Here is an 11,737-nt window from a genome sequence, read left to right as displayed (position 1 = left end):
ATATATATATGAGTTACCAAACACAGTTAATTTTTTATTATGTTATTTCTATTTCTTGAAGCACAAAGCTCCATTTAAAAATGGTTTTTTCTCCCTAGGCAAAGATTTCAGCCCTTTTTAATTCAGTCTTCTTGGGCATGTTGCAGATATTCTCCCTCACTGCTTTTCAGGTCTATTGTAGTCAAGCCAATTCTTCATTTTCTCTGCTTCTCACCTGTTTCTATTTATTTGTGTATAAGATGTCAAAGGAAAATGAGAAGTAACACCTCAAAATACCACCTTGAAAAAGAAAATGCCAACAAAATCTTTTCTGCACCTGAAGCTTTTAATTCTTTAATCCACCATGGAATGTTGCTTAATTACATATTTTATTATGCATAACTGAAAATTATGTACTTTAGCTTCAACAATGATATGAAAGCACGTATTGTTTATAAATAGAGATGCTGGTTTGTCTCTTTTTTATATGACAAATATTTGTAGAATCCTCATCCTCACAGGTTCTTCTAAAACTTGGCTTTTCAAAAATGGTGTTCTGGGGCCAGGGATTTAGCTTAGTGGTTCCACCGCCTTCCTTGAAAGCACAAGGACCTGAGTTCGATTTCCGGTACCAAAAAAACCCAAAACTGTGTTCTTAGAAACAACTTCAAGTCTTAATGTTTTTTCTCGAAATTAGAACTCTCATTGCTTTGCAAAAGTATGGTGACATCATAATATTATTGTGGGCAAAAAGCACTGAACAGTTGTACGTTTTTGTATTAGCTTCATCTTACTCTTAAATTTTACACAGTTGTTTATTAACTGAAAAAAATGTTATAATTGTTACACTAGGGGATGACTCCATGGGAGCTCATTATCTGTACTTTTTCTGTTTGAAAATTTCCACAGGAAAGTTTGTTTTTAAAAAGTATGTGGTGTGTGTAGATCTCATACCAGGACAGCAGAATTTTAGGATGAAACTTGATTCGAATTACTTTCACAATCTAACTTTTCCATATTAGCAAAACGTACTTTACATTTATGTTATAGTTCTGAAAATTCTGAGTTACAATTAGTTCTTTCTTAACTTGAGAAACCTTTTATGAAGAAAATAGAAATTTGAAGATAGAAGACTGGTTTGAGAATAATGTGACCATGTAACAGCTGAACAAATCAGTTATCCTATTTGAATTTCTTTTCTCTTGTCTTTGAAGAATTTCAGTGCCTGCCTAAAGTACCTCACAGTGCAAAGGGGGGCTTTAAACAGGTAAAATGAAACACTGTACAAATGTTGCTATTATCATTTTATTTCATTTTATCTTTTGGGGGGTACCTGGGATGGAATTCCAACGGCCCTCTTTTCAAGGCAAATGTTGGAACCACTGAACCAAATCCTGGCCCTATTATCATTTTAAACATGTTAAAGACAATGCTAGTCAAGGGGCTTCAGAAGATAGAACGCCATTGTACTAGACTGGGCAAAAGATACTGTACTTAGAAATTAAAACTGAAAACAAAGGTGGCTTATGTGAAAACTGTTTCCACACAGAGACGCTGTTCATCAGGTTTGCACTGTGGACTAATGCTCTTTTGCGTCAGATTGCTGCATATGCAATGAATTAATGGGTACATTTAAAAGCTCAAACTTTCTCCAACCTTCTCATTAAGCAGACACTATTGGTTCTTTCATGAGTGGAAAATTAGAGCAGCATGCGGGACATCATTCTTTTTACTGGAATGTGTAAGTGCACGAATTAAAGACTCAGTCACTGTAATGAAAACTTTTGAATATATTTCGGATTCAACTAACAGTAAAGAAATAATATTCAGAATTTAACTTGGGGCAAAATATATCACCTTAGAGTTGCTCTGCAAATGTTTATTTTGCAAGACAACAAATATACTACTCTCCTGCATTTCCTTGTCAACCACGTGTTCAGCTGCTGTTCAGGGAACAGCTCCCAGCCAAGTGTTTCTGACCATGGTAGGTACATGCGCAGCTGAAAGTAACTGATGGTAAAGGATGGCTTCTTACCCAACCTGGGTACCAAGCAAGGAGCTGCAACTGAATTTTGATAGTGTTCTTTAGATAAAATTAAGTTTGTATATATATTTTTTCATTCCAGGTGAGTATGGTAAGAAAGGCTTAAAAATGCTGATTGCCTTTTAGACATTAATTCCAAACTATTTTTATTTAACATATGGTTAATTGTTAAACAGATATAGTATTCTGAACATTCACCTTCCACATTTCTTTAATAAGGGTACTTTATATTTTATCAAAATGTGCATAATATAGTTCAGCTTTTGTGAAGACATGCAACTATTTAATATTTACATTAAAAGGACTGCCTCTGAACACTCAATCCATATTTCCCCTTAGAAAGTAAAATATATATATATATGTAAGGTAGACTATATTATCAATATTTTGATGTTTTAGATGACTTGTATTTTGGACTTCTCTTGCTTTCCACACTATCATGCAAATTTCTGGTTTGCTTTAACACAATAGTCCTATTTTTATCAGCTATATTATATGGTGTACACATTTTAATTGCTCTTTGAAAATATCACCAGGCAGTTTAGAATATCTCATTTATTGAAAATATTGTGACAATCAAGGACCTTAATATCAGCCAGATGTTAACAATAGGGAATAGGGCAGGATTTAATGATGGAATGTATGGGATTCTCATTTTTACTGAACCATTGAAATGTTTTCTACTCAAGCTATGTACTTTAGGTAAGCAAAGTTAGATATAGTTATCACTACTGAGGGGGAAAAAAACTACTCTTAAGCTCAGAATTCCTTAGGACTAAATGCTAATCAATACACATCTTATATATAATATGTACAGACTCTGTTACCAAGTTGCCACACAACTGGGGCACGCATATTAGCTACCTTGGTTTTTCAAAGGTTAGGTGTCAACTCTGCATATTATGTGGCAAGAAGATACTATCAACATTATTTTTTGCATAATGTGCAAGTATTATATGGCCACAGAGTGCAATACAAATTAGTTGCAAAGTGCTGAGTGAAGGAATCCATGACAGATTCAGATGCACAAGGTTGAATATTACCCGTAAACTACCTGACTCTGCTAAGGTCTTAACAGCACGAAGCACTAGGTCACACGCCCAGCTTTTAAGTCTCTCAAATACTTGGACACAATGAAACTTGTTAAAGGAATTTCACCATAGCCACAGGCAACAAAGAGCAGGACTGGCAAGGGTGATAAATGACTTTGGGGGAAATGACATGATCACTTGGACAAGTCTTTTCTAAAACCTGCTGCCTTCTCTGAAAACCACCTTGCTCATTCTCTCATGGCCATCGTTTATTAACGTGCTTTACACTAATTAGCAAAACCATGCTGACTTTAAAATGTTAAAGAAAATCTGAGACATTTTAAAGCAAAATTTGCTTTTCCCATATATTCATTGAAAACATTTCAAAAAGAATTTAGGTTATCAAAAATGTAAAATTGTACTTGCAACCCTATTTCCTCTTCCAAAAATTTATTAAACTTCCTATTTGACACCTTATGTTAAGTGTTGGACTGGTTTTAAAGAAGACATCGTTGATTCTCCCTGATGCTAATCTAAGCATTTTCTCCGGAATTTAGGGGAAAGGAGGGAGATAAATTTTTAACTTAATGGCATACAAGTTTCTACTTTGTTTTAATACATGAAATTTAGTTACTATTTTCTTAATTCAAATTCCTTTGGCTCAAATAATTACTCTTCTGAACTCTAGCAAACAGGAAAGTTTATAGAGTTTTCTCATTTAATAATCAAAGTAGTTTGCAAAAAACCGGCAGTCTTCAGAGTATCTGAGCTGTTGTGCTTCAAAAGTAAATGGAACTTTAAAAGATTTATTGCGAGTTCTGAATGATCTCCTTTTAGTTTCTTAAGTAACAGCTCAACGTTAAAAGCTGCCCAGTTGCCTACCAATGAGCTCACTGGGGCCTGTGGAATTGGTAGCCAAAACAAAAAAGGACAGTTGCAGAACCACATCTGCAGGGATCCAGGTACCCCTAACATCCACGGGATTGCCAGAGGAGGAAGCAGAAGGTAAAGACAAAAGAACAAACAAAAAAACACCAATAACTGCAACATTGGCCTGAACCCTTTCTGTGATCGTATTTACTAAGGTTTCATTTTGCAAGAGTTCTAAAGATTGTCATGAAATTCCAGGTATGTTATTTTCTTTATGTGGTTCTTACAGTTATAACATACACGGTGAACCAGGCTGAGTTACTTTGTCCATTTGCAAGTTAAAAACAATGCTTACTAAAAGGTTTTTTAATATACAATTCCCATTTCCCCATTTATTATGTTACTACTTAATGACCTTCAAAAATACACCTTAGCTTAAGGAAAAGTGTTGCCAAACTCGAAGATTGTGAAGTAAAAGCAGATGAATCAATTCTAAACTGCTAAGGACTAGATTTATGTCTTTGCTAGAGCCTTTTCACTGTCCTGTTTATGAAGCAAAATGTTGCTCCAAAACAGGTTGTCGTCTTTACAGTAAAACTCATACCTATTAAAAATGAGCATGTGTTTGTGATTTAAATTTACAGTGTTTCAAGTGACTTTTCGGTTGTTCTTTTTAGAAATCAGTAAAATATCTTCAAGAAAGTATTAACATACACCTAAATGAGGGCCATCCTTTGTTAGTTCCTTCACATAAGCAGACAAACCCTACTATGTCATACCGTACAAACAATTTTAATTGTGTAGTTACAGTCAATAACCACTCCTATTCAGAACATTTCTGCAAAAAGAAAATTGTGATACACTTATAAAAACAGCCAGCTGTGACAAAATAGCTGGTGTTTTCATAGCCATAAACTCATAAAAAAGAAATACACCTTTATACAGAAATTTTATACAGATGTAGCTTTAAAATTGATTGTAAACCAAAGGAAGACACATTGCAAACATCAATTATTTTCACATTAATTGCATAATTTTCTAAGGTGATCTATTATTTATTTACCTAAGCTTATTTGCATGATAGTAAAAATTGCATACAACAATAAGAGTGAAGCTTATAGTATGAATTGCTTGGATAACATAGAGCACTTTTTATAGGCAACTGTGTAAAGCACATTTTCTCTATTTAAAACTTTTAAGACACTTTGTTTTACTGCCCATCAAAATACATTTATAAATAGAAAAGAATCAGTATGGTAATAATAGAAGCAATATTGCATTTAACGGAAACTTCCAAAAAATTAATTACAACATGACGCTGCAGGATCTACAAATAAATAATGAGGACTAAATTGTGTTTCACATTTTCTTTTCCTTTTTTTTTTTTTTTTTTAAATCATGTAACAATGAGAATGGAAAAAAAAATTACAGTGAACTTTTATTCCCAAAATAAAAACAAATTTGAATTACGGCAGTGCCATATAATACAAGGCATTTGTTGGCATATGTCATCTTTAAACTGCATTCCACAGTCTATAGTTCTTTTGTAACATACAATAGAGTAACAAACTCTTTTTTTTTCTTTTTTAAAATAAGGGGCGAGTTTTCAAAGATCAGTGTGAAGTGTTACAGAAATTACTGAAGGAGAGGAAATCATAATCACAGAAGTTATAATGCTTGTCTGAGGCTCCAGAATAATAATAATTTTTAAAAAAAAATCTCTGGTATCATGCTTACGGGGTGCACACCGTGGTGCACCCCTTGAACACAAACTTTAATACCAAACAATCCTCGATGCTTCACCTGGGACTGCAGAGCAGTTTATAAAACAGTAAAACATTTAGTGCAGTCTGTACCATCCTTTCCCAACTGTCCTGTTTGTGCAAGTTTCTGAAGATTCATTGGCCAAACAATGAACAACAAAGGTTTTCTGAGCAAATACAAGGTGGACTTTGATTTTGTTAGTAAATACCAGTGGCACTGTTGAATGAAAATAACACTTCTATCTCAGTCTTTCAAATCGGCATTAATGTCTGTGTTTCCTTCCACTGACAGCTCTTCTTCTAGTTTCACTGAAAAAAGGGTGTTGGCATTCTTATCTTGGGCGCTCTCTTCTAAATCCTTAAGCAACTCCTCTTCTTTGTATTCTGCCACATCCACTTCCAGCCCCGAGTTGTCCTTCAGTTTGCCATGGTGCTTGAGATAGTACCGCTGGTTCTGGAAGAACTTGATGATGGTGTACTTGGGGAGGTCGAGCTGGGCGGACAGAGTCTGGATAGCTTCCTCGTCTGGGTACAGGCCCACGTCTTGTATGAAGCTCTGGAGGATGCCCAGGGCTTCCACTGAAATTTTGGTTCGTGGCCGGGTCTTCTGCCGGTTCTCCTCATCAGACTCGGCGGGTGAGGCCACGGTGGGCTGCCGTGGGGGGAGCCGAGGGCCTGCCTGAGCCTGTGGCTGTGGCTGCGGCTGCGGTGGGGCTGGTGGCGGCTGCTGCTGCTGCTGTTGCTGCTGCTGCTGCTGAAAAGAAACAAGCAATCAGAGCTCTGCTCTCCTGGCATCCCACACAAAGCTGTCTAGAATTAGAAAATATGTGCTTATGAGTTCCACTTACACGGTAGCTTCTTTACCAGGAACAAAAATTTGGGGTGGAAAGTCGCGCTACCTAAATGGCCCAGAGCATTTAGGAAAAAAATCACCATGACACGAAGTAGGAAGACACAATTACTACAGCTTTCAGGGCTACTGTGCTTGCTTATCAGAGATCAGTAGAGGAGGAGAAACCTCAGCACTCTGAAAACGTGAACCATAAACTTCACCATGAGATACACATCAAAGGTAAAGACAGCAGGGCAAACTCATGTAAATAATTAACAAAATTTAAAATGAAGATGGAGAAGCAAGTATTTCAAAGACATTTTAGAAAGGTGAGCTAAAGAACCATGGGGAAAGAAATTTGCATTTTGCCCTTTCATCAGATGTCTAAAACACTGAGCAAGAACAGAAGAAAAGTATCTGCTCTAATTTAGCACTGTGTCTGACAAGTCCGAAGGACGCTCCAGAGTCTCGTGTTTGTAGATTTTCTACCAGACAGTTCCAATTAAATATACACAATTCCTCTTCAGATTGGACTAGGCTTTGTTTTTTTCTTAACCTAAAATAAAGGTTTAATCCAAACGATGGCTAGCAAACTGTTTTGTCTGTAGTAAACTTAGATGTAATTAGGATTTAAATTTAGTGTATACTTTCTCGTAATTAGTATCTGTATATGTGTTGTGATTTACATACATAATGATACATAACAAACGTGTGACACATATCTACCATATACTCCATAACCACAATTCTTATCAGCAAAGTAATCAATATGTGGCCAAATACTGTATTTGTACTAATCCTAAGCATTCTTTTATTCCCTAAGAAGAAATTTTATTAAAAACAATTTACATTTCCAAACAAGTACTATTTTTATTACTTAATATATCTTTCTCTTCTGTTTTTTGCTAAACCAGTAAAGTTTTCAGGCTTTCATGACTATTTTAGTGCTTGATATCTTTGGGGACTTTCTTTTCCAGTTTGTTTTATCTTTCATACATACTCGAGGATTTTTTTTTTTCCTGGTGAGTGGAGATAGATTAGATAGATGGATGATAGATAACTTATTTATTTTCCACAGCAATACCAACAAACAATGTAGGTGAATGAACAAAGGGTAGAATTTTAAGGACTGTGGAAGGGGAAAGCTGAATGCGTCCTTTTGATTTGACAGAAATTTACACAGCTCACATTCAATTAGAACATGCTTTGTAAGCTACTGAGGGCACAGGAGTCCCACACACACTGGGCCCCAGAATTGGCCAAGCTGTTCTCAGGGGAGGTCCCTCGATGATGGATGGAGATAAGCCCTTGACAGGACACGTAAGCAGGAAGCTGATCTGCCGCCACAGAGGTCTTTGGCCACAGCTGTGGGTAACGTGTGTGTGTCTGAAAATCCTGACCGTGGGAGCAGGTCTCTGGGCCACTCCTGTCTCCCTCCCTTACTGGCACAGGTAATGTGGCCGCTCACCTGAGGAGCAGCACCAAGCCGTGGTGCAGGGGTCGGCAGGCCTGCTGAGAAAACACCTCTAGATTCTCCTTTCCCAAGCATGGTGGGAGAGGGGCTCTAAAGGAAAGACAAACAGATGAGACTTACCCCTCATTGCACTCTGAGGAGAAGCTCAAGGGAGAGTTGAGATTAAAGCAGGAGTCCACTTAGGTTTCCCTCCCATCTCTGGACAGAATCCAAGGTATAAAATTGTGGTTCTACAAACTTCATTACAGTACGGCAGTAATTCCTTTCTTCAGGGCAGTGAGGTATTAATTAAAAAATAGGTGATACTTTAAATTCTGATTTTTTTGAAAACAAAAAAATTTCTAAGCATTCACAGACAAATCCCAACACTGACAAATGCCCTTGCCAAACACAAAGTGCAAGGGGTTTTCCTATCACTTTGGGGGTGAGGAGAACACAGCAACCAGGATGGGAAAGTGTGTTAATTCTTCTACCCTAAGCAAGATGGCAGTATATTGTTATCTCTCACTAAAAAGCCCATGTTTAGACTGGCAGGAAGAAGAGAAATGCTAATTTCTCTGCTAAGTTTAAATCTTTATTTACTTAGTGCTATATTGAATTGGCCAAGGTAAACGAACCTGAATCTGCTCGGCTGGAACATGGATGATGTGGGGCGGCCTGTCGCCATGGTGATGTACAGCATTGCTTTCCTGTTCATAAATGGCATCGCGCTCTGGCTGAGGAAGACTGAGGAACCTTCGGATCATGGACAGGTTCTCCCACAGGGTCCTATTTTCGGGAGAAGGATCTTCTTTCCAGCGTAACAGCTCACACAGCCATCCCTTGGAGATAAGGGAATAATAATAGGTCAGTCCATGTTTATGGGGTGAGGGCTAGTATTTTTCCATTAGAAGCTAAAGAGGAAAGACCCTATAAATTAACTTTTCTGTGTTTTCAACACTCCAATTTGGCTTAAATTTTTTTTTTCTTTTAACTTAAGAGAGGATGGCTATGGCTATTGAGAAAGCAGGCTCTACTTTTGAGCATTCATATTTGTACCCAGAAAGACAAACATTGTTTTTCACATTCCAAATACAAGAAAGTATTTATCATGGATGTTGTAATACATGAAACAGGAGAAAAGCAAAGACGTGTACTTTGATTCTTGTCCAACTCTCTGATAGTGGCCACATAAGAACATTATAGGAATAAACTTTTTCTAAAAGGCTTTCCTAATCGTATACCTTTTGTAGTAGGAAGAAAGCTGTGTGAAAGGTGTGTGTGTGTGTACAAAGGAGGAACAAATGCAACTGTGTGAGCCACAACGTCCTGGTTAGGTGTAATGATTACCTGCTAAATTTAAAAACCGTCTTCTCCAAGAGTGAGCTTTTAAAAGAGTCCCGCTTTTTTTGCCTGATGCAAAATGAGCACAGGAGTTATGAGGTAAGAATTTTAGTAAGTTTCCTGGGGTAAGAAAGGAAGAAATCAGGGCCGGGGATTTAGCTCAGCGGTTTGGTGGCCTGCCTCGCAAGCACAAGGACCAGAGTTCAATCCCCAGTACCAAAAAAACAAAAACAAAAAGGAAGAAATGCCAGTGAATGCCAAAATCTGAGCCTCTGAGACTTTGTGAGGCTCACATTTTGAACCTAGGGTTATCAAGAACTGAATGATCGAGGAAGCGTGTCTTTCAGCCAGCCTCGCAAACCTTCATTCTGGTGGCCGTGATAGATACAAAGTAATGAAGTAGAGAAGAAAAAGAAGTTTTCCTATCCAGACATCCTCTGGCCATGGCAGCCATCCCTCAGCTGTTGTGCTGCCTGCTAACAGCTCTGAGCCTCTACTCTTGCTGTGGGAAAAAACAAACAAACAAAAAAACTTTGTAGTGAAGGTCGCTCTGCTTCTTCACTGGTCCCCTCATCCCAGCATGGCCAGTGACTGGCTGACCCTGTTGTCCACGTCCCTACCACTATCCCAAGGGAACTCTGTCCTTCGAGTTACTCTCCAGAGGCAGCCAAGCCCGTCATTCCAGGCCTAGTCTTATCTGAGGCCACATTCTTATTGGACCCTCCTCTTCCCTATCCTTGAGGGCCCTCATCCAATCCCAAGTACCGTATTTCCTATCCAAGGTTCTGCTCGTAGGGAACCAGACCTAAGACAAAGGAGTTTATTGGACATTTCAGTAAATTAACTGGGTGTGAATGGACAGAGTAGTGTCTATAATTCTATAATTTTAAGATTTAACTAGGAAGGGTTTCATTTTGTTTTTTTATTACTGGGTGAGGAGACCAAAAGTTAGCATGACTTTTCTTCCCTCTTCAAATGGAACATTTATCTATTCTGAGTGTACAAACAGATCTGTTCTTCCCAAAACGGGCAACTAGAGAGACTAAAACATGGAGAGTGACACATTAGATTCCCACCTAACTGGCTAACAGACTACTGCTAAAACTTAGGAGATCTACTAATTTTTCTAGGAGTGTTACAAGTCTCTAATCGACAAGTCTTTTAATTTGACAAATACATATATGAGGATGGTCATGCAATCATGCTCTCATTCAATGCCACTGAACACACAATTTCAGGTGAAGAGAGCAGGCAGTAAAATTAAGGTTTTTCTGAAAGAATATCAGCTAAATAAAAATTTTAAAATCATTGTGATTACAGTGTCACTGAGAATGTTTCTCCTAACCAAAGCAATTCTATGCTTATTCCTAGAAGAGTATAAAGAAATTCAACTTATGTGGAATACAGTTTTATCTACATAACAGTATTTGAATATTTGAAGCACCTGCATATAGTGCCCTGGAGACATTTATGTAGTTTTTATGGGTAAGTATTTGTGACCTGGATTAAACCATGAAAATACGTATTTTCATACATTTTGTTAAACTTCTAAATTTTATTGCTGTGTTTTAGGTACATATCTTCCTGTAGGCATGAATATTAATTGTGGTGAAGAATACTTTCCTTCTTGTCTGCATCTTTTGGCTATGAGAGCTGACGGGACCCCTATATGCCTCAAACAGGAACTCATACAATTTTATCTACCTTTCAAGAGAAGTTAGAAGGTTCATCAAGAACAGAGCAGAAAACATTTTTTTTAACTTAGCTAATATTCTACTATTGCAATAAATGCTAAGCATTGAGCTTCTACAAATTTTTTTTTAGAAATAAATGCTTGTAACTAAAAATTGCTAAAAGTTAAATTAAGAACGATTCATGTAAGAAAAGCTGCTTGGAGAGAACTGAAAAATTCCAATAATTTTTTCACATCCTTTAGAAACTTTTAAAAGTAATGTAGAGATCAGTTAACACTTGGATATATGTGAAAAAACATGTGGATCACAGATGTTCTTTGGAAAAGAAAATCATTAGTTCTTTTAAAATGGCTAATAATGACAGCTAATTCCTAAACAATCATACTCACGCTGGTTTAACAAATATTTCAGAAAAAGAGCCGTGACTCATTCAACAAATATTTTGCTTATATTGTCACTTCTGCATCTCTATACTTATAAGACGGATCCTTATTTTTATTAATTGCCCAAGACTAACATAACATTTCCAGTAGTTTGCTATTAACCTCTGCCCTTAAATAATACTTTTAATTCCTTATCTAAAAATAATTTGATGAATTACAAGTTGAAGCATGTCTCTGCTAGCCTTTCAAGAGACATGATGATTTTAAGAGACTGAAATCAGATGCTGCTTAGAAAAAATATTTAACGGTGCAGCTGGGAACTGTTAGTTCAACAAGGGTATTCC

The 11,737-nt window shown here is 37.0% G+C and overlaps 1 protein-coding gene across 8 annotated transcripts in view; it reads right to left on the bottom strand.

Annotated features, from left to right (window-relative positions):
- Positions 1 to 5,342: 5,342 nt before the first annotated feature.
- Positions 5,343 to 11,737, bottom strand: part of Satb1 (SATB homeobox 1) — a 94,926-nt gene continuing 88,531 nt past the window's right edge. For 6 of the 8 annotated variants that reach the window (XM_010612808.2, XM_010612805.2, XM_010612804.3 and 3 more), the window contains exons 10-11: positions 8,611 to 8,814; positions 5,343 to 6,441 (exon numbers count right to left, since the gene is read on the bottom strand). In XM_010612808.2, coding sequence (XP_010611110.1) covers positions 5,932 to 6,441; positions 8,611 to 8,814 — 714 coding nt within the window. In that variant the 3' untranslated portion in view covers positions 5,343 to 5,931. Of the gene's footprint in view, positions 6,442 to 7,575; positions 8,084 to 8,610; positions 8,815 to 11,737 lie in introns of those variants that run through there. The other 2 variants (XM_010612810.3, XM_010612811.3) reach the window with 2 other exon arrangements.

The sequence above is a fragment of the Fukomys damarensis genome, unplaced genomic scaffold (assembly GCF_012274545.1).
Source record: "Fukomys damarensis isolate Sample0158 unplaced genomic scaffold, DMR_v1.0_HiC HiC_scaffold_28, whole genome shotgun sequence".
In the NCBI taxonomy this organism is placed as follows: Eukaryota; Metazoa; Chordata; class Mammalia; order Rodentia; family Bathyergidae; genus Fukomys; species Fukomys damarensis.
The sequence above is the reverse complement of the archived record's forward strand: the minus strand, read 5'-3'. Positions and strand labels throughout refer to the sequence as shown.